The sequence below is a fragment of the Carlito syrichta genome, unplaced genomic scaffold (genome assembly GCF_000164805.1).
Source record: "Carlito syrichta isolate Samal-C Ts95f unplaced genomic scaffold, Tarsius_syrichta-2.0.1 Scaffold303037, whole genome shotgun sequence".
Lineage (NCBI taxonomy): Eukaryota > Metazoa > Chordata > Mammalia > Primates > Tarsiidae > Carlito > Carlito syrichta.
In genome coordinates, this window is record NW_007247133.1 from 31,188 (window position 1) to 53,762 (window position 22,575).

The window sequence follows — 22,575 nt, forward strand, 5'->3', positions numbered from 1 at the left end:
TTTTTTTTTTAAACTATAGTCCGCCCCTCCAACGGTCTGAGGGACAGTGAACTGGCCCCCTGTTTTAAAAGTTTGAGGACCTCTGGTCTAGCCATTTTTTTCCTTTCTACGAAGGATACCTGGGTTACTTTCCCCAGCAGGGGGAATGGGTATAAGGATAGGTTTTAGAAACATACAGACCTGGGCTCCAATCCTGGCCACATATGTAAAGTGCTTAGCACAGTACCAGGAACATAGTAAGTACTCCGCAAACAGTAGGTATCACTATGCACTGATGCCCTGGCCTGTCAGCTATCTCAATCCTATGCACACATAGTTGGGCTGACTGCATGTGAGCATGTTTGTGATAGGGGAGAGAACATTAGCTCATTTAATCTCCCCAGGTGTTACCAACGTGTCTCACTTTCTTACATCTTCAGGGAGCTCCCAGGGGTGGGGTTCTCCCTCCATTCCTGTAATCCACAGGCCATCTCTGTTGTCCTGTAGGGAGGCAGTGAGTGAGTGCTGGCAGAACCCATCCAGCAAATAGAAAAGCAGCTGGTTACAAGGAACTGTCCCAGATATTAAGGGAAGATAAAAAGACCATATTGATTTACACAGAAACTGTGGTGTGGATTATTTATTTTTTTGAGTTGGAGTCTCACTCTTCGCCCAGACTGGAGTGCAGTGGCAGCCTCGACCTGCTGGGCTCCAGCGATCCTTCCGCCTCAGCCTTCCAAGTAGCTAGAACTACAGGCGAGTGCTACCATGCCCAGCTGATTTTTTGATTTATTGTAGAGATGAGGTCTCGCTGCCCAGGCGGGTCTTGAACTCGCGGGCTCAGGCAATCCACTCACCTCAGCCTCCCAAAGGCACGGGATTACAGGCTGAGCCACCGAGCCCAGCTGTGTGGATTATTTAATTGAGCATTTTAGGCCTGAAAACTCAACATCTATAGGAGCTTCTCAAAAAATAAAAAAAATAAAAATAAAGAGATCTTCTGCTGGCAACTCCACTTCTGTAAGCCCCCTCATCTACTCTCTCACTGTTCTTTTCTCTGGGATTTCTCAGAGCATGGAAGCTCTCCTCTGGGGGCAGCTCTGGCCATGTGAATGGGAAGTCCACCTCATAATGCCCTGGGTGGCCGCTAACTTGACCTTCAGCACCTCTGGCCCCTTTCCCCAGATGGCACTGCTTTGTGCCAACCCTCTTGGAGAAAGTCACAGCCAGGCTTCCCTTGGAGAAGCCCTAAACAAGCAAAAAGGAACTGTGCTAGCCCTGAGTGCAGGGATAGGCAGGAAAGTACCAGTCCTGGTGCACCAAGAATTTCAAGGCTCAGAACCTGGACATCTGCATGACCCGGCTTGTTTAGCAGCAAAATTACCACATGACATTTACACATTCATTCACTCATTCATTCATCAATGACTGGATTGCAAACTACATGCCAGGCAGTTCTAGACACTGCAGCTACAAAAGGCAAAAATCCTTGCTTTCGTGGAGTTTACATTTTAATGAGGAATAATTAACAAACAAGTAAGTCACACAGTGTGTTAGATGGCACTGAGGGCTGTCGAGGAAAACAGGACAGGTGAGTTTGTGGCTAAGGCAGCAATTCAAAATAAGATATGGCCAGGGAAGACCTTGTTGATGTCTTGGTGGTGGAGGTGGTGAGAGGGGTTGGAATTCTGGATTTATTTTGAAGATAGTGTGCATACAGGATGTGGGAGAGGATTAAAGATGACTCAAAGATTTTTTGTCCCATGCGCCTGAAAAGATGAGTTGCCATTAACAGAAATGAAGCAACTATACATGAGCATGTTTGGGGCAGGGGGAACATCAGAAGCTAAGTTTTGGAGATACTCAGTTTGAGATGTCTTTGACATCCAAATGGGGAGGGTAAGTAGGCAGTTGGGTAAATGAATCCAGAATACAGGGAGGTCTGAACTAGAGATGCAGATGTTGTCAGCACACAGGTTACATATGATAGGGCATGGTAGTAGAGGCCGTTTCTAGGTACTGACAAGGTTGAGGATATAAAGACAGCCATGGCCAGGCATAGTGGATCACACCTATAATCCCAGCACTTTGGGAGGCTGAGACGGGAGGATCTCTTGAGGCCAGGAATTTGAAATCAGCTTCAGCAACATAGTGAGGCCACATCTCTATTTAAAAAAATAAAAAAGACAGCTAAGCCACAGCGCAGATGCCCCATGCTATGCAGGCTTTATTCCACACTAGGCACACTCTGCAGACCAGCAGCTGTGGATATCCACCCACCTGCATTCTTGTTTTATTTACAGCTGCTGATTTACTGCTTTGGAAATAAACTCTTACCTTGACCAAGTTGCTTTTGCCCATGGTCTAGACTAGCTCACCACCTTTCCTTCCTACACATGCACACACATCACCTGCACATCCTAAGGGCTCATAGAGATCCCTCCAGGGCAACCCAAATAGCCCATCATATTGGCTGTACAGATACCACTACTACTGTGTTAGACTGCTACAACCGTGCATGTGAAACTGCCAGAATGCCACCTACCCATTGGGTCCCAGCTCTCAAGCCCGAACAGCCCATACACATTCATGCACTTACTGCTTGCTGGTTGAACACTTTCATATCCTGAGACAGGTCATGTCTCAATGGAAGACAGACCCTGTGCTTCCAGGAAGCACACCGTCTAACAGAAGTGAAAGGACAAAAGCAGCTAGGTGTAAGAAGTATGTGAAGTCCAGAGAGCTGGGGAAGCACAGTTGGGGGCATACATAGCAGTCTTGCATGGCAGGGGAAACTTCCTGGAGGAAGCAGCTCTTTGTCTAGTTTTGTAAGAGTGAACAGGCAGTTGAGGGGCGTGTGTGTTTGGTGGAACAGGGCATTCTAGGCCAAGCCACTATGATGGGGAACTGAGTGGGGTAGGAGTGGGGGAAACCACAAATAACCCACAGTTGACGCCAAGTGTGCTGGAGGAAAAGACAGAAGATGAGAGTAGCAGGAGGCATCCGCCTAAGTTTATTTTACAGGAATCCAGGGTTATGTAACAAGCAGGGGAGGTGGGCAGGGACAGGCGTCAGTCCAATGGGCCTGGCTTCAAAGCCTGTGGGCAGTCTGAGGACCACCCACAACACAAGCTCCTGAGGAGCCTGCTAAAAATTTAGAGGCTGGGCTATACCCAGACCAACTGAATTACCAGGGTCTGGACCCCAGGAATCTATATTATTTTCACAAGCACTGCCAGTGACTCTGATGCACACCATAGTTTTAGAAAACCGCCCAAAGTTCCCCATGTCTCCACTCTAACTTTGGTGATGTGTACTGGTTCTCAGGACCCCAAAAGGTAGGATGATTCATTTTCATGGTCATGAATTATGCTTACAGAGACACTCCCAACCAAACCCAGGAGTTCTGGGAAGTACAGTCAGATGACAAGGGGGAGGAGGGGTGAGTAGGAGGAGAAGAAATTTCTGGTAGGGGTAGGAGGAGGTAGGAAGGAGTTCTCAGGTTTTTTTCTTGGGAATTAAGGGTAGGCTAGGAGGTCCTGTTAGGGCACCCAACAAACAAGTCCTACTTCCCAATTATTCCTAGGCCTCAAGGACAGGAGGCAAAGAACCAAGGAAGCAGCCATTTTTTATTCCACAAATAAGATTCCACCAGTAAATTCCATCTACCACACAGTGATAAAACTCTTCAGCATACCCTATGACCTTGACCAGTGCTGTCCAACAGAACTTTCTGCAATGATGGAAACATTTTTCTGTGTAGTCCAATATAGTAGCCACTAACCACTGTTGGTTATTGAGCACCTGAAATGTGGCCACTACAGCAGAGGAAATGAATTTCTAATTCAAGTTAACTTAAATTCAAATGCCACATTTGGCTTGTGGTTACTGTACTGGACAGTGCAACTCTAGGCCCTGGCCTGGACCAGGGACAACTTGGTTCAAATGCCAATTCTGGAGAAAGCAAGTGGCAGAAAGAGTCCTTGGGGTCACCGCCATCCTCCACAGAGAGAAATAGCAGCTGCTGCCGCCGAAGAGGGTGAGAATCAGAGCGGGGGGACACCTCGGGCGCGCCGGATAAGGTTAGCCAGCCGCTTGGCCAAGCCGCCGGTGCTGGGCTCCTCAATGCGGAAGGTTCGAGTGAGGAGATTGTAGAAGGAGCCATAGCACACGGCCACCACAGTGCACGTGAGGCAGATCACGTTGTAGGGCATGCTGAAGTCTGGTGTTGGCAGGTTCACCAGTAGCGGCTCAGTGTAGAGTCGTACAAAGTAGTTGGAGCCATCAGAGACTGGGAACCTGGGGGGGTCAGGGAAGGAGTAGTGAGAGAGTGCTGACCACTCCTCCCCACCTCACTCCAACCTCATTCCTGGGCTGCCAGTGCGAGACGGTAAGGGTTCCCAAAGTTCTCTTAGCCTCAAAACTTTTCGACAAAAGGCAAAAGCTCAATACAAACACCTGATAAAAGGAGAGCAGTCTTGTATTGAAGGGAAGGAAAGAGACCTCTTTCGTGGCCTGGTCCAAGTCTAAATGTCACCTCAAAGCAGCCTTCTTAGATAGCCCAATACATTACTCCCTACTCTATCCCATTACTCTCTAGAACAGAATCTCCCCCCTAAGCTGCAAGCAAAATGAAGACTCAGCTGTTTTGTTTTCTCTTGTACAGCCGGTGCTTTTGGCATTTGATAAAGGCTCAATTAAATATATTTAAGAGTGCCAGTGAGTAAATGTAGGCTGTAAGTACTACTATTCTTACTATTCATTCTTCAAGACATACTTTAACAAGTCTTTACAAATATCAGGCCACTTAAGATTTTTATTAGGATGGAGTTAAACCTACACATGACTTTGGAAGAGGTAACATCTACCCCAACCTCTCCTGAGGAGTCTGGTTACCTGTGCTAAGGCCCAGCAGACACTGGTCACACTTACAGGCTGTTGAAGAGGGGACTCTCTTCCCAGTCCACTGGTTTCGCTGCTACCATGCTGGGCACAAGGGCACTGAGGACAGATGGGCTATGCAGAGAAGCAGACAAATGATCTGTGTTTTCAACTGGCTCCTCCACCAAGGGGTAGGTGGCAGAGACGGTGGGTCAGGAGGATGAGGGCAGACCTGTGGGGGTGGAGCCTACCTGACATAGAAGCCATGGTTGGGGTCCGGCGTGTACTCGGTCCACTTGAGCAGTGCCCGCTCAAACTGGATGGAGACCTTGGTGACCGAGTTGGCTGGAAGCTGAATCAGCATCTCGAGGAGGTGGGGCTGTAGCCGGTCCTGGGCAGGCTGATAGTGAATGTAACCTGGAGACAGACAAGAACCACTCACACTTGTTTATTACCCCTCCAGTCCCTACCGCTTGTCTTGGAGCCTCAATCTGAGTGCATAGAAGGTGGGCCTGGGATCACAGAAGCCAGGCAGGCGAGGGAAAGAAGCAGGGTCTCAGAAAATGAGAGGGTGTTTCCAGGGTAGTAGTCCCAGGATGTGGTCAAGAGATGCTTTCAAGAGTGCTGCAGACCACTAACCAATCTTCACATCACTAAAACTGGGGCACCAGACACCAAGCACCTGATGTAATACAAGAGAAATTTCACAGAACCACTTGGGAATTTTTCTTGACAAAAATATGGGACATGGATCTAATCAAGTTTCTAAATCTAACCACAATACACAAGAAATATAGGAAATGGAGGAACACGTTAAACACCAGCATGAGGACAAGTCCAGAATGTAGAACATTCTGTATAACAAATGACCCAGTTTCTCCAACAAATAAATAGCATTAAAAAAAAAAAAAGCATGGGAACTGTTATAGATTAAAAGATACTTAAGAGTACTACACCAAATGTAAGATGTTAACAATAAGAGAAACTGAGTTGGAGGAGAGAGAATATATGGGAACTCTGTACTTTATACTCAATTTTTCTGTAAAACTAAAACTGCTCTAAAAATAAAGTTCATTAATATTTTAAAAAGAGAGAAACTAGGCCGGGCACAATGGCTCACGTCTGTAATCCTAAAGTTTTGGGAGGCTGAGGTGGAAGAATTGCTTGAGCCCAGGAGTTCGAGACCAGTCTGGACAACACAGTAAGAACCTGTCTCTACAAAATAAAAAATAAACAAACAATTTTAAAAAGATAGATACTTAAAGAGACATATTTAGCAAATGCAATGTGAGACTGTTGTTGAGATCTCAATTCAAACAAACCAGTTATTAAAAAGTCATTTTTAAGATCATCAAGGAAAATAGAAGTGATAATGATATGGTTATATTTTTGAAAGTAATTTTTCTATTAGAAATATATACTTAAGTATTTAAAGATGAATTAATATAATGTCTAAGATTTGCTTTACGATACTCCATCAGAAAAAAAAACCAATTTTAAAAAAGAGAAAAAGACAGGAGAGATGAACAAAAATGATAGGAGGCTGGAGACCTGGTGCTGCGGGATGGGTGCATGGAAGCTTATTACACTATTCTGCTTGGGTTGTGTTGGAAATTTTCCAAAGTGCAGTGGGGAGGAGGGAGCCAGAAAAACCTACATCATATACAGGAAAAATATTTGAAATGAGATTTTGAAGGCAGTATAAATAAAGGTGCTGGAAATAAGTTAAACTATTAATCATAGGTTTGAAAATGTGGGAAACAACAGAGGAATTTAAAGTTTTTAAAGCTTGGTTGTTTGGGATTTGATACAACCTCTCCCCCAGAAGCCTTTTTCTTTATTCTTACTCTCCCTCCACACCAAAGAAAAGCAAGTGCTTTGGTACTATGCCTGGCACCGAATAAAAGCACTCAGTAAATATTAACTTCTCCTTAGAAAAATAAGAGAAAGCAACAATAAATGTTAACTATACCTCTACCCTTTTCCAAGGAAGAACCCACCTACCCCACTTTGTCTTCTGAGCTTCCAAACCCCTGGCTGCCAAACCGTTTCTGCCTTAATGAGTCTATGACTCATCATAAAACTACAAGAATGTGCCTAAGTCCCCAGAAAGGAGGAGAAAGCAAGCGAAGAAAGGACTCTATTGCTCTCATACAATCCTATTAAGAATCACTAGGATTACGTGTTTTAATGATTTCTGCTTTAAAATCACTTCTGAATCTGGCACAGTGAGGCTCCCCATTCCACTTTTCAAGCTATTCCTAAGTCTTTATGCCTGTGTAGTTTTTCAGAGGCACTTCAGGAATTACCCTGAAAAATGAGAATTTGAGGGACCTGGAGAGAAAATGAGAGGATGGGCTGGGGGCCTGGTTTGGGACTCAGTTCCTCACTTGGTTTGTTCTCCTTGCCCTTGGACGTGATGGTGAGGGTATGCACATATAGCCGCAGATACCAGGGCACGGTGTCCAGCAGCAACACGGGGAAGGCCCGATATGGGTGGGTGTTGTACAGCAGCGTGCTTAGCTCCCCCTTCTGTAGCCCATAGCCGCTCACATACCGCTGAGCATGCAGGAAGGGTACCGGGGGGGCCTCTGTGTAGAGAAAAGTCAACAGTTAACAGCTGCTAAAGAACAAGGTCACTCCTCACCCCAATTCCCACGCTACGTTCGGAGTCTCAAGCCATTACATGATCTCATCCCAAACAATAGGAATTACTGTCCTTGTTTTTCAGATGTGGACACTAAAGCTCAGGCTGCCCAAGGTCATCGAGCTTGAAGGAGGTGGAGAAGGGCAACTACTTCGGGTACCCTCCCACTGTGGGAGCTTTTCTGTCCTCTCAATAAATATTGCCGTCTCAAAAAAAAAAAAAGAAAAGAAAAGAAAAAGAAACAGGTGGAGTCAGAGCCAGGAGCATATGACTCCAGAGATCTGGGTCTAAACACAATCCTATGATCTTATTCAATATAGGATTGTGAGTTTTCTCCTAAGAGAAGAAATCTCTGTAGCCTGTTGTGACTCTGATGGTCCACTCCTGCACCCACTCACCATTCTCTGGGGGTTTCTTCCATTTGAGTTGAAGATTGAGATTGCGAGAGTTGTTGATAATGGCTGTGTCATGCAAGTCATAGACAGCATAGGTCTTCCGAGTGCCCAGGATGACATCCTGATATGTAGTGGTGGGCAGCGGGTTTACCTCTAATGTCTCATTGTCCTGGAGACAGAGGGGCAGGGCTGAGAAGCAAGCAGAGGGGACAGGCTGACCTTGGGGAGCAGAGGTGTGTTTGTGTGGGTGAAGACCTTGGTACCTGATTGTAGCTGGTGATGTCCACATAGACTCGGCTCTCTGAAGCCAGGGGGCAGGGCTCTGTGAGAGTTCGGGAGAACATCCGGAAGAGGGACCAGTCTGAGGAGCAGAGAGCAGGGTTGAGCAGGGGCCATGGCTAGGCCTGGTCTGCAGATAGGGCAGGGCTGGGTGGGTAGTGATGAGTTGCCAAAGTGGCTTACCTTTCTTCCCCTGTCCTGTGATGAAGGCATCAAATACAACCGAAAGGGTCTGTCTCAGCTCCCAGGAGATGCTGGTACAGTGTGCATTCTACAAGGACCAGAGGCAGCAGAGAGGGGCAACACTCTTACTCAACCACACAGCCTGAGGGACTCCCACTCAGACTCAGTCCCTCATCTATATATCTTTGCATCCACTGATTTGCTACCATTCACTCCTGAGCACTTGACCCCGTGCCGACAACTTTATGTGCATCAGTTTGATAAACCATCACAACAACCCTAGGAGTGGATTCAACTATTAATCTCATGTGACGGAAGAGGAAACCAGACCCAGGGGAATGAAATGATTCACTCGAGGTCATGCCAGCTGGCAAGTGACTAAGCTAACAGTTGCATCCACATAGCTATTGTTCTGAACCACTATACTCCATGACAAAAATTTATTGAGTGCTCACTAGGCAACCACTCAGTGTCCCTGGTGCTTGGCCAATGCCCTGAATAATCATCATCACATGTACATTACTACTCAGTCCGCGCCAGACAACTGGGCGATGTGCTTTATTTACCTACACCTTCTTTCAGAGCCCCTGGGTGGCACCCTCCCCTATTCTCTATGACTTACTCTGCAAACAGGGCGGATATGCACTGCCTGGGAGTGGTAGCTGGTGTGGAACAAGCGATCTGCCTTCAGCAGCACAGAGAGGCCTGCCTGGAAGAGGTAGGAAGAGATGCCCTGTGTGGAGCACCTGACTCAGGGTACAGGTTCTATAAAGGCATCCTGGCTGCCAGGTTACATGGCCTCACCTTGGAACTACAGGGCAAGAGCTTCTTCCATGGAGTGAGGTTCTCAGTGCAGACAACCTCCCGTGGCAGAACAGCATAACGCAGGAAGTAGTGATCAGTGTCTGAAGGAGACAGAGGTCCATCTGGAGTGGGCCTTGGGACCCCACCCCTCAGGACCCACATTCTAGAGATGGGGGAAGACCCTCCTGCTCCACACACCCCTCTCTAGCACCACAGCCCTGACAGTCCCAGCTGGAAGAGGGAGAAGGCAATGCAGAGATGGCATAGTCTCAGGAGGTCTTCCGCACACCCAGGGGAGTAAGGATCTAGCCCAGGCTGAGGAAGGAGGAAATCGAATGTTTCAGAAGGCCAAGTTTTGGGCAGGAGGTAACAGGAAGAAGGAAAGGGCTGCAGGGTTTATCTTACCATTGGCCAGCCCTAGGGGCTTGAAGGAGGCAGTGGGAATGACTGTGTTGGTGGAGTCGATGAAGTTGAGAGAGGCACAGAAGATCCCTGAGAGGACATTACTGAGCTCCTTCCAAGATTTGTCCACACTGGATGGAGACACAAACCCACTCACTGTCCTGGGGCTGCTCTGCTCCCTCCCTCAAAGCCCACAGCTGGCTGCCAAACCTATGGTAGGAGGAACCCATGGTATTCATAACCAGTAGACAGGCCAGTTGATGGCACTGTGAACAACACTGCTCCCACTCAGTCCACTTCCTGGGTCTCACTCTATTCAGTCCCTTCTTCCTTATTCTTCGCTGGATATCCCTGCATCCCCATGGGTCTTTGCTCAGTTGATTCTTCCTCCCTAAGACAGCTCTTCTCTCTGTCTACTTCCAAGGTTCAGCTCCAGTCCTTACCCTTTCCTCCAGGAAGCCTTTCCTGCCGCCCTTAAGCACAGTCTCCTTCTCCTTTGTGGTGTTGCAATCCTGATCTTCCAAGTATCTCACTAGATCTCTCCTGGAAGATGGCTAGAAAACAGCAGCATCTTGTTCTAAGCACCTTTTCCCCCTAACTAAGCTGTGAGCAACTTGTGGGCAAGGACTAGCCCGGGTTATCTCTGCACTTCCCACAACACCATGGAAAGTGGTCCACATCGTGGAGCTGAGATGAGCTCACTGATCTTCCCTGAATGTGCTCAGCTAAGCAAAACAATACACACTGCCCTATGGTGAATATCTTGTACAAGAAAGTAAGTTCTGGTTCTACCCTCATGGCAGGAAGTCTTATATTCAATAAAGTTCATAGAACAAGGTTCAAATAACCATTCTAGGACTTACAAAAACATCAGCTTAAATTAGGAGTTCTTTTCCTAGAGAAATATCAAAAGATATTCTTTCTTTCTTTCTTTCTTTTTTTTTTTGAGTTGGAGTCTCACTCTGTCACTCAGACTGGAGTGCAGTGGCCGCTCCCGGTCACTGCAGCCTTGACATGCTGAGCTCCGGCGATCCTTCCGCCTTAGCCTTCCAAGTAGCTGGAACTACAGGCACGTGCTACCACGCCCGGCTAATTTTTTTTTGATTTATTGTAGAGATGAGGTCTTGCCAAGTTGCCCAGGCAGGTCTCGAACCCACGGGCTCAGGCAATCCACTCACTTCAACCTCCCAAAGTGCTGGGATTGCAGGCTGAGCCACTGAGCCTGGCTAAAAGATTATTTCTTAATAATAGAAAGCATAAACCGTAATAAGCACTAGAATTCTAAATATTAGCTCCACATTATAGGCAATTACAGGCTGAGGGGAGACAGCAATAGCAGAGAAGATAGCAAAAAAAAGGGGGGGAGGTGGGAGTCAGAGTTCAGGCAAGAGAGAGAGAAAGACTTGGCAAGTTGGGAAGTCACTGATTGTTCCTCATTTTGTATCATCTTAGTGCTATCCTGGGGTTTTTTGTTCTGTGTGTAGAGATGGGGACTCACTAGGTTGCCCAGGTTGGTCTTGAACACCTGACCTACAGTGATCTTTCTACTTCAGCCTCCCAAAGTGCTGGGTTTACGTGCCTGAGTCATCATGCCTGGTCAGTCCTAAGATTTTTGATAATTCTCTGTTCAGTGCCTTTCAATTGCTCCAATCCTTAAGCCTTAAATAAAGATCACAAATTTGAAGCCTGAAAACTCTATCAAAAGCATAACCATTGACCTGATAACACTTACACTTTTTTTAAAAATTGCTTACTGATATTTAAATTGGCCAATTTTTACATTAAATTCCAGATTTCTGGTATCTCTTGAAAAATGAAAGTCTGACATTAGGCCTCTATTTCCATATGGCAACAACCCATAAGAGCTGAGTGATAGCTGTCCTCTCTAGCCTGCCACAGTCCCTATTTTTGCCCTAAATGTACCACACTTGCACTACCAATTTCTTACAGTGAGATTAAGAGAAAAATGAGAAATATTTCCCATTCCTGTGCCTCTATCAATTTTTTTTACACTTTTACTCATTGATGTTACCTGTGTGGACCATGTAGACATAAATTTGCAACCTCTGCATAGAAAGTCTGCACAGAAAGGTTCTACTCTAGATAGGATAGGCCCAGCAGCTACTGGGGAATAACTTTTTGTAGTACAAACACAATAACTAGACTTGCCCCTCTCCCACACAAAATTAACCCCTCTAGCACCCTATAGGCCAATTCTAGCCCACAGATATGCTGTGTTTAGGCTTCATGATATGTATTATAAAGGAATGAATGACTTTTAAAAAATTATTCAGTTTGCCAGTTTTCTACCGCTTACATCCAAATAAGCATCAACCGTTTGCTATCTGCCTCTGTAGGAATATGCATATACTACCTCATGTCTAAAAGTATTAGGGCAGAAAGTTTATTCAGCACGCAAAGAATGTCACTCAGTGTTAAAATTTCTTACTTCCAACGCCAACTCTACCACCATCAAATCACTATTTACTGGAACTGCTGCCCCTAAGAGCAGTGGCAAGATGCAGTGGCAAGGTGCCAACTCCTTCCCCGCCACACGCCCTCCATGACCTACAACAGGACCCAAGATACACACTCACTCAGTGACAGTGTCTTGGAACCAGACCCAGAGTTCTGCACCTGATGGCGCCTGCAGGAAGGGTGGCCCCCAGTATCGGGTCCTCCAAAACCCTTGCGTGAATGACAGGTGCAGCTCCCGTAGAGAATACTTGGAGATAAGCTGCCCCAGAGCTTTGGGGAAGAGCCTGTAATGAGATACTGGGGAAGAAGGAGCAGGTAAGTGATTCCCACGTCGTCGGGACCCACACCCAGGGTCCAAAACCCCACCCAAGGATCAGACCCCACTCCCAAGGCTTGCCCCCACCCTAACCTCAGCAGGTGCCACAGAAGTATTTCTCCTCTCAGATCTCACTCTCTCACCTCCTTCCCGCTGCAGCTCCGAATCCCAGCGCGTGCGGAACTGGAACGTAGCGGCCACGTCCCCAGAAGGTAGCGGGGTGATGACAAGCTCCTCCCGCAGGCTGTCGCGAGGGGGATCTGCAAAGCCCCAGCCGCCTGGCCCCAGGACCAGCAGCACCAGCAGAGCGAGCGGCCTGGCCGCCGCCATGCCTGGGGCTGCTTCCGCCTCCCAGCGGCGCTCGCCCCCATGAACGGCCGGCATCCAATAGGAAAGGCGTGTGAGAATCTACTTCCGGCGCCATCCAGGACGGCGGGTGCTGCTGTCGGAGCGACTGCCCACCCGGGCACCGGAGATTCCCTTCGGGGCTGATGGATCTAAGGGGGCGCCCAGAGGGCATGAGAGGGCGAGGGGCAGGCTTGAGGACTCACCCAGTTCAAGGTGTTTCCACCCACCAGAAAGTACTGAATGATACGGAGCGCCACCACTGCCATTTTATCCTTTTGATAGTTGAGGAAACATTGACTGAAAAAGGTCAGTTACTTTGGCGAGGTCATACAACTGGCCTCCTGCCTCTCTTGGCTTCTGTGTCTCCATTTGCTTGTCCATAAGCCTACCCAGCTCCTGTGGTAGCAGAGCCTTCCTGCAAAACCCTCAAACAACTGGCCCTTTTATTAAGATAATTTTCAAACATATAGCAAAATTGAAAGAATGAGCAACCTGTTAACAATGAACACCTGCTCTCAACACCATTAACATTTTACTATACTTGAGCTTTATTGCATATCCGTCTGTAATCCATCAGTCCACCTTGTTTGATGCATTTCAAAGTAAAATGTAGACATTAGTACACTTTACTTCAGCATGCATATCATTAACTGAATTCCATATTTGCTTACATTTTTCTTTTAATGTAAAATCAACATGCAGTGAAATGCACAAATCTGAAGTGCACATTCACTTAGTTTTGACAAATGCACACACCTGTGTAACCCTAACTCCTATCACAATACTGAACATTCCTAGAACCCTAGAAACTGACTAATACGCCCGCCTTCCTAGTCAATCTATGGTCCTACACCACCTTCCAGATATAACTATTGTTCTGATTTTTGTCCACAATAGATTAATCTGTTTTGGAACTAACTATAAATGAAATCACCATATAGCATGTACACTTTTTGTGTAAGACTTCTTTCACAAGAAGAATATTTTTGAGAATCATCCATATTCTTGCGCATATCAGCAATTTTTTATTACTACATAGTATTATGTTGTATGAATATACCATAGTTCATCTGTTCTCCTGTTGATAGGCCCCTGAGCTTTTTAAAGTTTGGGGTTATTATGAACAAGGTTGCTGTCTGTGCAGGTTACTTTATAGACATATACTTATCATATCTCTTGGGCAAATATTTAGGAGTGGAATTGCTGGGTCAAAAGAGTAGGTATATGTTTAATTTTATAAAAAGTTGTTAGACCTTTCTCCAAAATGTATCATTTTATGCTTCCACCAACAATGTATGAGTTTTGGTTGCTCTACATCCTTGTTAACAATTTGATGTTTTTAATTTTTTTGACTTTTTAGTTTTAGCCAGTTGCATGTGTATGTAGTGATATCTCTCGCGGTTTTATTTTGCATTTCCCTGATAACTGATGATGTTGAGCATCTGTTCATGTACTTATTGGTCATTCATATATTTTCTTTTGTGAAAGTTCTGTTAAAATCTTTTGCAGCAAGGTACAGTGGCTCATGCCTATAATTCTAGCACTTTGGGAGGCAGAGGTGAAAGGATTTCCTGAACCCAGGGGTTCGAGACCAGCCTGGGCAACTTGGTGAGACCTCATCTCTACAACAAACCAAAAATTAGTCAGGCATGGTGGCACGTGCCTGTGGTTCTAGCTACTTGGAAGGCTGAGGCAGAAGAATCACCTGAGCCCACCAGGTTGAGGTTGCGGTGGTCATAAGCATGTTACTGTACACCAGCCTGGGTGACAGAGTAAGACTCCAACTCAAAAAAAAAAAAAATCTTTTGCATCCTCCTCAACTTTTTTACTGGCTTCTGTACCTTTTTAATATTGAGCTGTAGGAGTTCCAGTGTTAAATTCATGCTTTGGTTTTCTACCTGCCGTATGGGGAACACAATCACAAAGGATTTCATCAATAGTCTTGATAAAACTTATAATCATACTTCTATGATGAGCCAAATTTAGCGTTAGGCAGTTCTGCCAAGATATACCCCAACCAACCAGAAAAGAAATGTCAGAAAGATGTCTTTATCTCATTATGCCCTTATTCTACCTACATTCAGTGTTCTTATCCTATTAGTCATTGAAATAGTAGGAAAGCCATGAGTTTGGATGTCAGAAAGAAATGGGTTCAAATCCCCATGCCAGTCTTTAATACATATAAGCATGAGCAACCCAACTGTTAGTTTTCTTCATCTGTAAAATGTTGAAACCTACTTTCAGAATTGTTAAGGTTAGAAATTATGTATATGTAAGGTCTGGAATGTATTAAGTGCTTAAAACAACATTTATTCAAACAGGCTTCTCATGTAGGCACTGTTATCTCTATTCTACATAGGAGGAAACTAAAGTACAGAAACAGAGATAATTTCCTAAGATCACAATGAGTTACGGAATGAGGACTATATACTATCAACCTCAAAATAATTTTTAAAAAATTATTGATGCATTTCAAAATAAATTGTAGACATTTAGTACAGTTTCCTTTAAATACTTCAGCATGCATATCATTAACTGATTTATGGCATCATTATGGTTATGATTATTTTGTACTTTCTGTGCTTTCGTTTGTAAATTATCTGTCCCCTTCTTTCAAGAGTCAGCCACCTCCAGTGAACACTTACCTTCTTCATCTCTAGTGGGCTACAATCCTTCGTGTACTTCTGCTTACAGCCCTTATCCATTCTATTTTCATGATCTGTGGCCATGTCTGTTCCTGGAAAAGCTCTTAGTCACTTCATTATTTCTGTTGCCTAAGCAAGGTGACTGGCAAATAGTAGATAGTAATGTTTGAATGAATGAGCAAGACAATCTCACGGTACAGTTTTGTGTTGTCCCCATCCTGCTATGCTGTTCAGTGTCAACTTTTATGCAGTCCTGGAATTGCAACAGTGTGAGCCTTCTAGGGAATCTTTTCCTGAGCTGCTGTCCCTACTATTTCCTCCACAACATAGGGTTCTACAAGGATGAGTTTGTCTTCTCCCCTCCTGTCCATAGTCTGTCAGGATGTCCACCCAATGGCAAGTCTGTGCAACAGTCAGAAGCTACACCGTAGCTTAGAGACTGAAAGCTGGGCTGTATGACTCAGAGTTGGCTCCAAATCATCCTCCCATCTCCAAGGGCACTGTGTGACCTCAAAACACAGACAGTTAGGCTCTAAGCTGGCATAAACCATGGTTTAATTTTAATGTGACATTATAATCAAATGGTGAATCCTGAAGCTATTCAGATTATCTTTTTTTTTAAGTGACCACATTGGATGTAGTTTTTGTAATCTGCTTTTTCTCAACAATTATCATAAATATCTTTCAAAAAATATGTGGTAGATAGATGCTACAATATTGGTATTATTTTGATAATTTTTGAAGCTGTATAATGGGAACAGGGGTATTTTTTTTCTATATTTGTTGTATGTATGAAACTCCCATAATAAAATGTTTTTTTTTTTTTTAAACCAAAGAAACAAAAAACAGTCAGCTGGAGACGGTGGCTCTGAAGGCCAGCCAAGTGCCTGTGGTTTGGCAGAAGAAAAGATCATTGTCCCAACCAGGAAGTGGTCTTGGGGTCTCAGCTGACCCTATACTTTTCCAGGCAGGGCTGGGGCTCATAGGAGCTGAACTGAAGCCCCCCCCCCCCCCACAGGCTCACAAACAATTCTTCTTCTCTAGAGGGCTGTAATTCCTTCTCCCCAGGCAGGCTCCCCACAATCTAGCATTGTGTGTCTAGGATACTAAGAGATTTATTGACATGTTGACAGCAGCCAAACCAGTCTAGCTTCCCATCATTCACCCTGGAGGGAAGGGGGGTGATCCTGGGAGCTGAGAAGCCCCACATAGCAAAGCTGTTGGGGCCATGAGCTGTAGCTCAAGAGAAGACTCAGCCACAGTTAGGAGGTAAAGCCTTGCTGTTCTAAAGGGGAGAAGGCACAATAGGACAGAGATCATGCCTTCTGGGTATAGCAAAGTCATAAGCAACCCAGTAAAACTCCAAAGGTTAACATAAGACTGGGCCCTGGCGCAGCTTAGTGGTCTCAACTTGGACCTAGAGGCTTTTGTACAAAAAATATTCACTCTACAAGCTTCCTGAAGACAGGGAAAGGCTGGTGAACACTCCAATTTCCTCAGAGCTCCCATAAATTTCTCACTAGTGTTAGGAAAGGTACTTAGGAACAATTGCTTACCAAGACCTCCTGCAAGTTGAAAACAGAATGGGCACCGGCACAGTGACTCACACCTGTAATCCCAGCCCTTTGGGAGGCAGAAGTAAGAGGACTGCCTGAGCTCAAGGGTTTGAGACCAGCCTGAGCCACATGGCAAGACCTCATCTCTACAATAAATCATAAAAATCATAAAATAAATCATGGTAGTGCATGCCTGTAGCTCCAGCTACTTGGAAGGCTGAGGCAGAAGGATCGCTTGAGCCCAGTAAATCAAGGTTACGGTGGCCATAAGAGTGCACTGCACTCCAGCCTGAGTGACAGAGTAAGACTCTGACTCAAAAAAACAAAAAACCAGTATGGGAATATAGGAAGTCTGAAGCCCTGTCACTCAGCCTGGGTGGCAATGAAGAGCTTTAGTATTTAGGCTAAAGGTCACTGATTCCAGAGGTAGTGTCTGATGTATAAAAGGAGGTAGAATGATTTTTTTTTTTTTTTAATGTGAGAAATGAGTTGATGTTCCTTAAGGCTAGGTCCTGCAATCTCTCCAGTTCAACATTCTCTCCCTGGGCAAGTTCATTCACACCCATGGCTTCACTTCCCACCTATACACTCAACTCTTCTGGTTCTTTTCTAGCCCAATCCTTTCATCTAAATTCCACACTCATGGCTCCAAGGGCCTACTCAACATGTCCTCTTGGATATCTCAAAGACATCACAAACTCAAAATGTCCAAAACCAAATTTCTGGCCTTCTTTCCAAATCTGGTTCTCTCTGAAACTCCTCATCTGGGTTGATAAGCCCTCCAGATCATCCTGATGCAGGAGATAGAAACATGGCAGCAGCCATAACCCAGTCCTCTCTTATATCTCCCCATTAAATCCTTTGAAGTTTGTCTCCTAAACTTATCTTAATTCCTTCCACTTTTTTCCATTCCCCACCCCAACCTCCACTCTTATCTATTATCTTTTAGCTAAACAGCTGCAATCATCTGGTATCCAGGCATCCACTCTGTTCTCCAATCAGGACTCTACAAGGAGCCCTTCCGGCCATTCTTCCCCTAGTTTACTCATACTCATTCAGATCTTAGATCAAAGACTACTTCTTCAATGGAAACACCCCTGTGACATCTCTGAATAGGCTAACTCTTTCCTAGCACTAGCCAGAGTTGCAACTTTACATTTGGGTCCCCAATAGAATGTAAACTCCATGAGAACAACGATTGTGTCTTTTTTTTTTTCCATGACTACATCCATAAGGTCATGCTCAATGTCTTGCACATGTTAAATACCTTCATTTAATATTTATTGATGAATAATGTTATTTATTAGTTTATACCCTGCCTTGACCCAATTAAGTTAATCATCATCACTGTCTCATAGGCCACCGTTAACTCTTGCATGGATTACTCTGTTGTCTTGAGCCTTTCTCTAGTATACTGTCTACATTGCATCCAGAATTAGCTTTCTAACAAGCAAATCCAACCCCTTGCAATCCTTCATTACTCTCAATAAAGTTCAAACTCTTTAACGTGGCCTCTAACATGTAAACTATTAGTTACCTACCAATGACTACTGTCCTCTTATTCATTAGTAACAAAACTTTGATTATATCAAGACAGCAGTGTGCCTTACTAAAGGACTATCCCAGTCTCCCTGGTAGCCAAGATGCTTCTGAGAGATCTGACAGGTAGTAGAGAAATCAGCTGCAATGGCAGTGCAGTGACTTGAAAGGGTTTTGTCTTTCCCAAGGCCAGGATTTTCTTTCTTCTAGATATTGCTATGTTCCCTACGTCTATAAAAAGGTTTACAGGCTACTCGGAAGGCTGAGGTGGAAGGATCGCCGGACCCCAGCAGGTGGAGGCTGCAGTGGCTGGGAGCGGCCACTGCACTCCAATCTGGGACACAGAGTGAGACTCTAACTCAAAAAAAAAAAAAGAAATATTTCTTGTGTTACCAAGCTCTGGCCAATCAGATGAAAGTGATGCCATTGATTAGAACTACCAAAAATGCTTCCTAAAGTGGAAATAGACATCTGGCTATGATCTCTTTGCTCATCCTCCATTTCTTTTTCTGCTTTCATCTAGTTTCAAGGTCATAGTAGCTGGGGATCTGACAGTCATCTTAGACAGGAGGTATCACTAAGAATGCAAGCCATGTGTAGAAAGAACCAAAAAGGGTCAGACGCAGTGGCTCATGCCTGTAATTCCAGCACTTTGCTTGAGCCCAGAAGTTCAAGACCAGCCTGAGCAGCATAGTGAGACACTGTCTCTACCAAAAAATCAAAAAACTTAGCTGGGTGTGGTAGTGTGCATCTGTGATCCCAACTACTCAGGAGACTGAAGTGGAAGGATCACCTGAGCCCAGAAGATGGAGGCTGTGGTGAGCTGTGATTGTGCCACTGCACTCTAGCCTGGGCAACAAAGTGAGACTCCAACTCAAAAAAAAGAGCCAAAAAGGAGTCCAGTGCTCAATAACTATGGAGCTTCTATACAGCCCTGTACTTTTAACTTTTATATGAGGAAATAAATTTATATCTTAAGCCATGATCTTTTACTAGCTGTCAAACTAAAACCTGACCCAGGCTTCAAAGCATTTCACAACCTGACCTTTGTCAGTCTTACTTCTCCCTTCATCTCCTCAAATCCAACAATGCAGCAGCTTCTCAAGGCTACATTCTCTCCATTAAAGTTATCACAAGCTGCTCTTTCTGCCTGGTTTATGGCCCCCTGCCTGGCTAACTCCTATTAATCCTTCAGCTTAAAAATCAGCTCTTCAATGACCATACAAGCTAGGTTAAGGTGCCCCTATCTTCCAGTACCAGAGTAGTTCCCCACCATACTACTTATTACACAATGAACTGTATTTACTTGATCTTCTCCTCCATGGACAGTAAACTCCATGAAGGCAGGAATACAGCTCAAAACCATATTCCAAATGTGTAGCACGGTGTTCAATACATGTATCTTGGCTAAATGGAGTGAATGAGAAATGGGATATGGTGTTGAGCTAAAGATATATAGTGGGTTTGATATCTTTGTGATATGAAAAATGAAGTGGAATGGTTGGTATATTATTATTTGTTTATTATTATACCGTGCTCTGTTCCAAAAAGATGTAAGGAGGCAGGATGGCTGAAGTACTACCTCGTTTGACGGGCTAAGGAGTTCTCAGCCACCTACAGACACTGGTTTAGGAGACTTAGAAGACTATAGGATAGTTTGGGGGAGGAAGGAGTGCTAAGAAAAGCAGTGGCATCTTGTCCAACCTCATCTTCCATCTCCTCACTTGCAAGTCCTACCTCAGGAGTAAGCCAAAACTGGCAGAAGGGTTGCAACAAGAAAAGGTTAGCAGTGAAGCAGAAGAGGGCTAATTCACAGAGGTACATAATCCCATCATCCTTCCCACCTCTAGTGCCTACTGCAGGTAGAGTCTGGTCTTCTCCCAAAGGGCTCTGGTTGAGCCTACGGCCTCATGTGGAGAACAGCCAGCATGGTCAGTCTGTAGGCAGGGGCTCACTGCTAGCTGCAGGCTCCCGGCTCTGCCCCTCCATCACCCCCATCCTCCTCCTCATCAGACTGTGCCAAAGGTGTGTCTGCTCCATCGTCACTCGGATTTGGGCTATGCAGGCTGGGGGAGGAGTCAGAGGACGAGGAGGAGGTCCTGGATGTGGTTCTGTCTGATGTGGGCACTGGCAGGCTCAGCTCCTCTGTATGGTCGTCCACCCCTGCCCAGAGAGAAGAGCTGGTCAGGGCCACAAACAGGGCTCCAGAGAACTCTTAGAAATAATCTGGCCAGGAAGAACTGAAGCCCAGAGAGAAGCAGGGACTTGTCCAAAGTCACTTCAGCAACCCAGGAAAGAACCAGGATTAAGACCTCTATCTCCTGACTCCCGGCTCCTTCCACATCACCACACCATATCTGGGATCTAAAGTTAGGTCAATCAATGTAGGATTTCAAGTTCTAACTACATCACCTATTGCTGCTGAATGGCTTTGAGCAAGTAACTGTTCCGTTCAAGGAATCTGCTCCTCCTCTGCAAAAAAGGGATAGCTATACTCCTAAAGGGTTTAGGGAATAAAGTCTAAGAATGCTTATAAAACATCTGGCATAGTAGGCCATCAACAAATAGTGGGCTTAAATAAGAGAATATCTATCTTTCAAGTTAAACATTTAGACTTTGGAGATAAACAGACAGGGCTTGAATCCCAGCTTTTCTACTTTCTTAACTTCTCTAAGCCTAACTTTTTTCTTTATGAAATGGGGATAAAACCACCTGCCTAGATAGGACATTGTAAGGATTGAGATAATATACGTAAAGCACTTTAGCGCAGTGATAGGACCCTAGTAAAATGCTCAATAAATATTAATATCACTATGATGACTAAGTTGTCAAATGTAAAAATTATGTTTTTACATTATTTTAAGTATAGTTATTAATTACAATAATTTCACAAATGTAAAATTTTAAAAAGCTAAGGAGATTGTCCATTCCTAGAATTTTGAATTGGGGCTCTGTACTGCAGTTCCCTCTCAGAGTCAACTTCCCTAAATCAGAACAGGCTGCTGCTTCGTTGGCGGAAACACCCACTTCCAGCCCCTACTCATATACTTCCCCAGCCTAGCCTTGCAGCCTCATTTCAGAGCCCAACACTCAGCTCTGGCTGACTGGTGCTCAAGTCCCCAAAGCAGAGGGGCATACCAGACGTCTGAGGGGTTGCTGGAAGGTCTTCACAAGGCAAAAACACATCTGCTCCATCTTGATCCCCAAGGTCAATAAGTTCTACTTGCTCCAGTGTGTCCACGTTCACTTCCATGGACGAGATACTACCTATGGGGGCTGCAGATCAAGAAGGGGGCAAGTCAGGAGGACCCAGGCTGGAGCTGACAGGACAGCAAGAATTACCTGTCAGGTCCCAAGGTTAAGTTTAGAGGGCCAAGAAAATAAGAGGGGAGAAGGCCCCAAGACAGAGGACCCACAGAACAGCCTCCCTACCCTACCCTAATCCCTCTCCTCAGAACTTGAAACTTACGTCTCTGAGACTCTAGATGCAGGTGGGACAGAGGGAAGACAAACTCTGTTTCTGGCTGTAAAATATCCTCGAAGAATTTCTGCCGCTCCCGAAGGCGGAGCTGCTGGCGCTCCAGGGCTGCACGAGGATTTGGGTCCATGTCAGTTCCTGGAGGGTAAAGGAGCAAGACAAATACAGCTGTAAAGACAAGAGAGATGATTGGGGGCTGGACCTGAGGAGCCCCACTGCAGCCAGCATTCCAGCAGTGGAGCCTCTGGTTCCAGCCTGGACTCCTGTGACCTAGGCTACCTCTTCTCCTTCCCCTGAAACCAAGTCCATCCCCCAAAGTTCAAGTCTCATGCAGAGGCGGGGCTTGCCCTAGCTCCACAAAGGGGATGCCAGTTCCAGGCACCACAAAAGAGATCCTCTGTATTCAGGAAACACAGCCAATGATGGACTCTCAGTATTATGCCCTGCTGAGATGGGAGGGCTGGTTCAGCCCAAAAGGAGGAGGTAGTTTCTTTACTTAATGGACCCAGCTCACCTCAGAAGACCAGGGAGGAGGATAAGATAGAGATGTCAGGGTGCAGGGTTCTCTTCCTCTAATACTTCCACTCTGGTTCCTACCCATCCTTCAAAACCCAGGCAAAGGCTAATGCAACCCTCCCCCCCCCC

The 22,575-nt window shown here is 45.4% G+C and overlaps 2 protein-coding genes across 12 annotated transcripts in view; both read right to left on the reverse strand.

Annotated features, from left to right (window-relative positions):
* Window positions 1–2,969: 2,969 nt before the first annotated feature.
* PIGT (phosphatidylinositol glycan anchor biosynthesis class T) lies at window positions 2,970–12,781 on the reverse strand. Of its 7 annotated transcripts, none has more exons than XM_008057505.2 (12): window positions 12,508–12,781; window positions 12,168–12,345; window positions 9,574–9,701; window positions 9,169–9,269; window positions 8,987–9,073; window positions 8,365–8,452; window positions 8,166–8,263; window positions 7,906–8,071; window positions 7,251–7,451; window positions 5,112–5,277; window positions 4,912–4,995; window positions 2,970–4,278 (listed from the first exon to the last, which is right to left on the reverse strand). In XM_008057505.2, exons 1-12 carry the CDS (start codon window positions 12,746–12,748, stop codon window positions 4,026–4,028), a joined length of 1,791 nt encoding a protein of 596 aa, XP_008055696.1. In that variant the 5' UTR covers window positions 12,749–12,781; the 3' UTR covers window positions 2,970–4,025. The 7 variants fall into 7 exon arrangements, with proteins under 7 accessions (XP_008055696.1, XP_021567729.1, XP_021567726.1 ...); XM_021712054.1 differs by having other exon boundaries at window positions 12,208–12,345; window positions 12,508–12,775; XM_021712051.1 differs by lacking the exon at window positions 9,574–9,701 and having other exon boundaries at window positions 12,208–12,345.
* A 7,171-nt stretch (window positions 12,782–19,952) lies between these two features.
* Window positions 19,953–22,575, reverse strand: part of DBNDD2 (dysbindin domain containing 2) — a 4,788-nt gene continuing 2,165 nt past the window's right edge. For 4 of the 5 annotated variants that reach the window (XM_021712057.1, XM_008057506.2, XM_021712058.1 and 1 more), the window contains exons 2-4: window positions 21,922–22,068; window positions 21,591–21,728; window positions 19,954–20,615 (exon numbers count right to left, since the gene is read on the reverse strand). In XM_021712057.1, the coding sequence (XP_021567732.1) occupies window positions 20,410–20,615; window positions 21,591–21,728; window positions 21,922–22,060 (483 nt within the window). In that variant the 5' untranslated portion in view covers window positions 22,061–22,068 and the 3' untranslated portion in view covers window positions 19,954–20,409. Of the gene's footprint in view, window positions 20,616–21,492; window positions 21,729–21,921; window positions 22,069–22,575 lie in introns of all 5 variants that reach the window. The other variant, XM_021712059.1, reaches the window with a different exon arrangement.

Coding starts and splice junctions, on each gene's coding strand:
- PIGT (XM_008057505.2), bottom strand. CDS start 12,748: ATGCCGGCCGTTCATGGGGGCGAGCGCCGCTGGGAGGCGGAAGCAGCC. Junction 9,270..9,573: donor GCCCCTAGGGCTGGCCAATG/GTAAGATAAACC, acceptor TGTCTCCTTCAG/ACACTGATCACTACTTCCTG. Junction 8,453..8,986: donor ATATCCGCCCTGTTTGCAGA/GTAAGTCATAGA, acceptor TGGTCCTTGTAG/AATGCACACTGTACCAGCAT.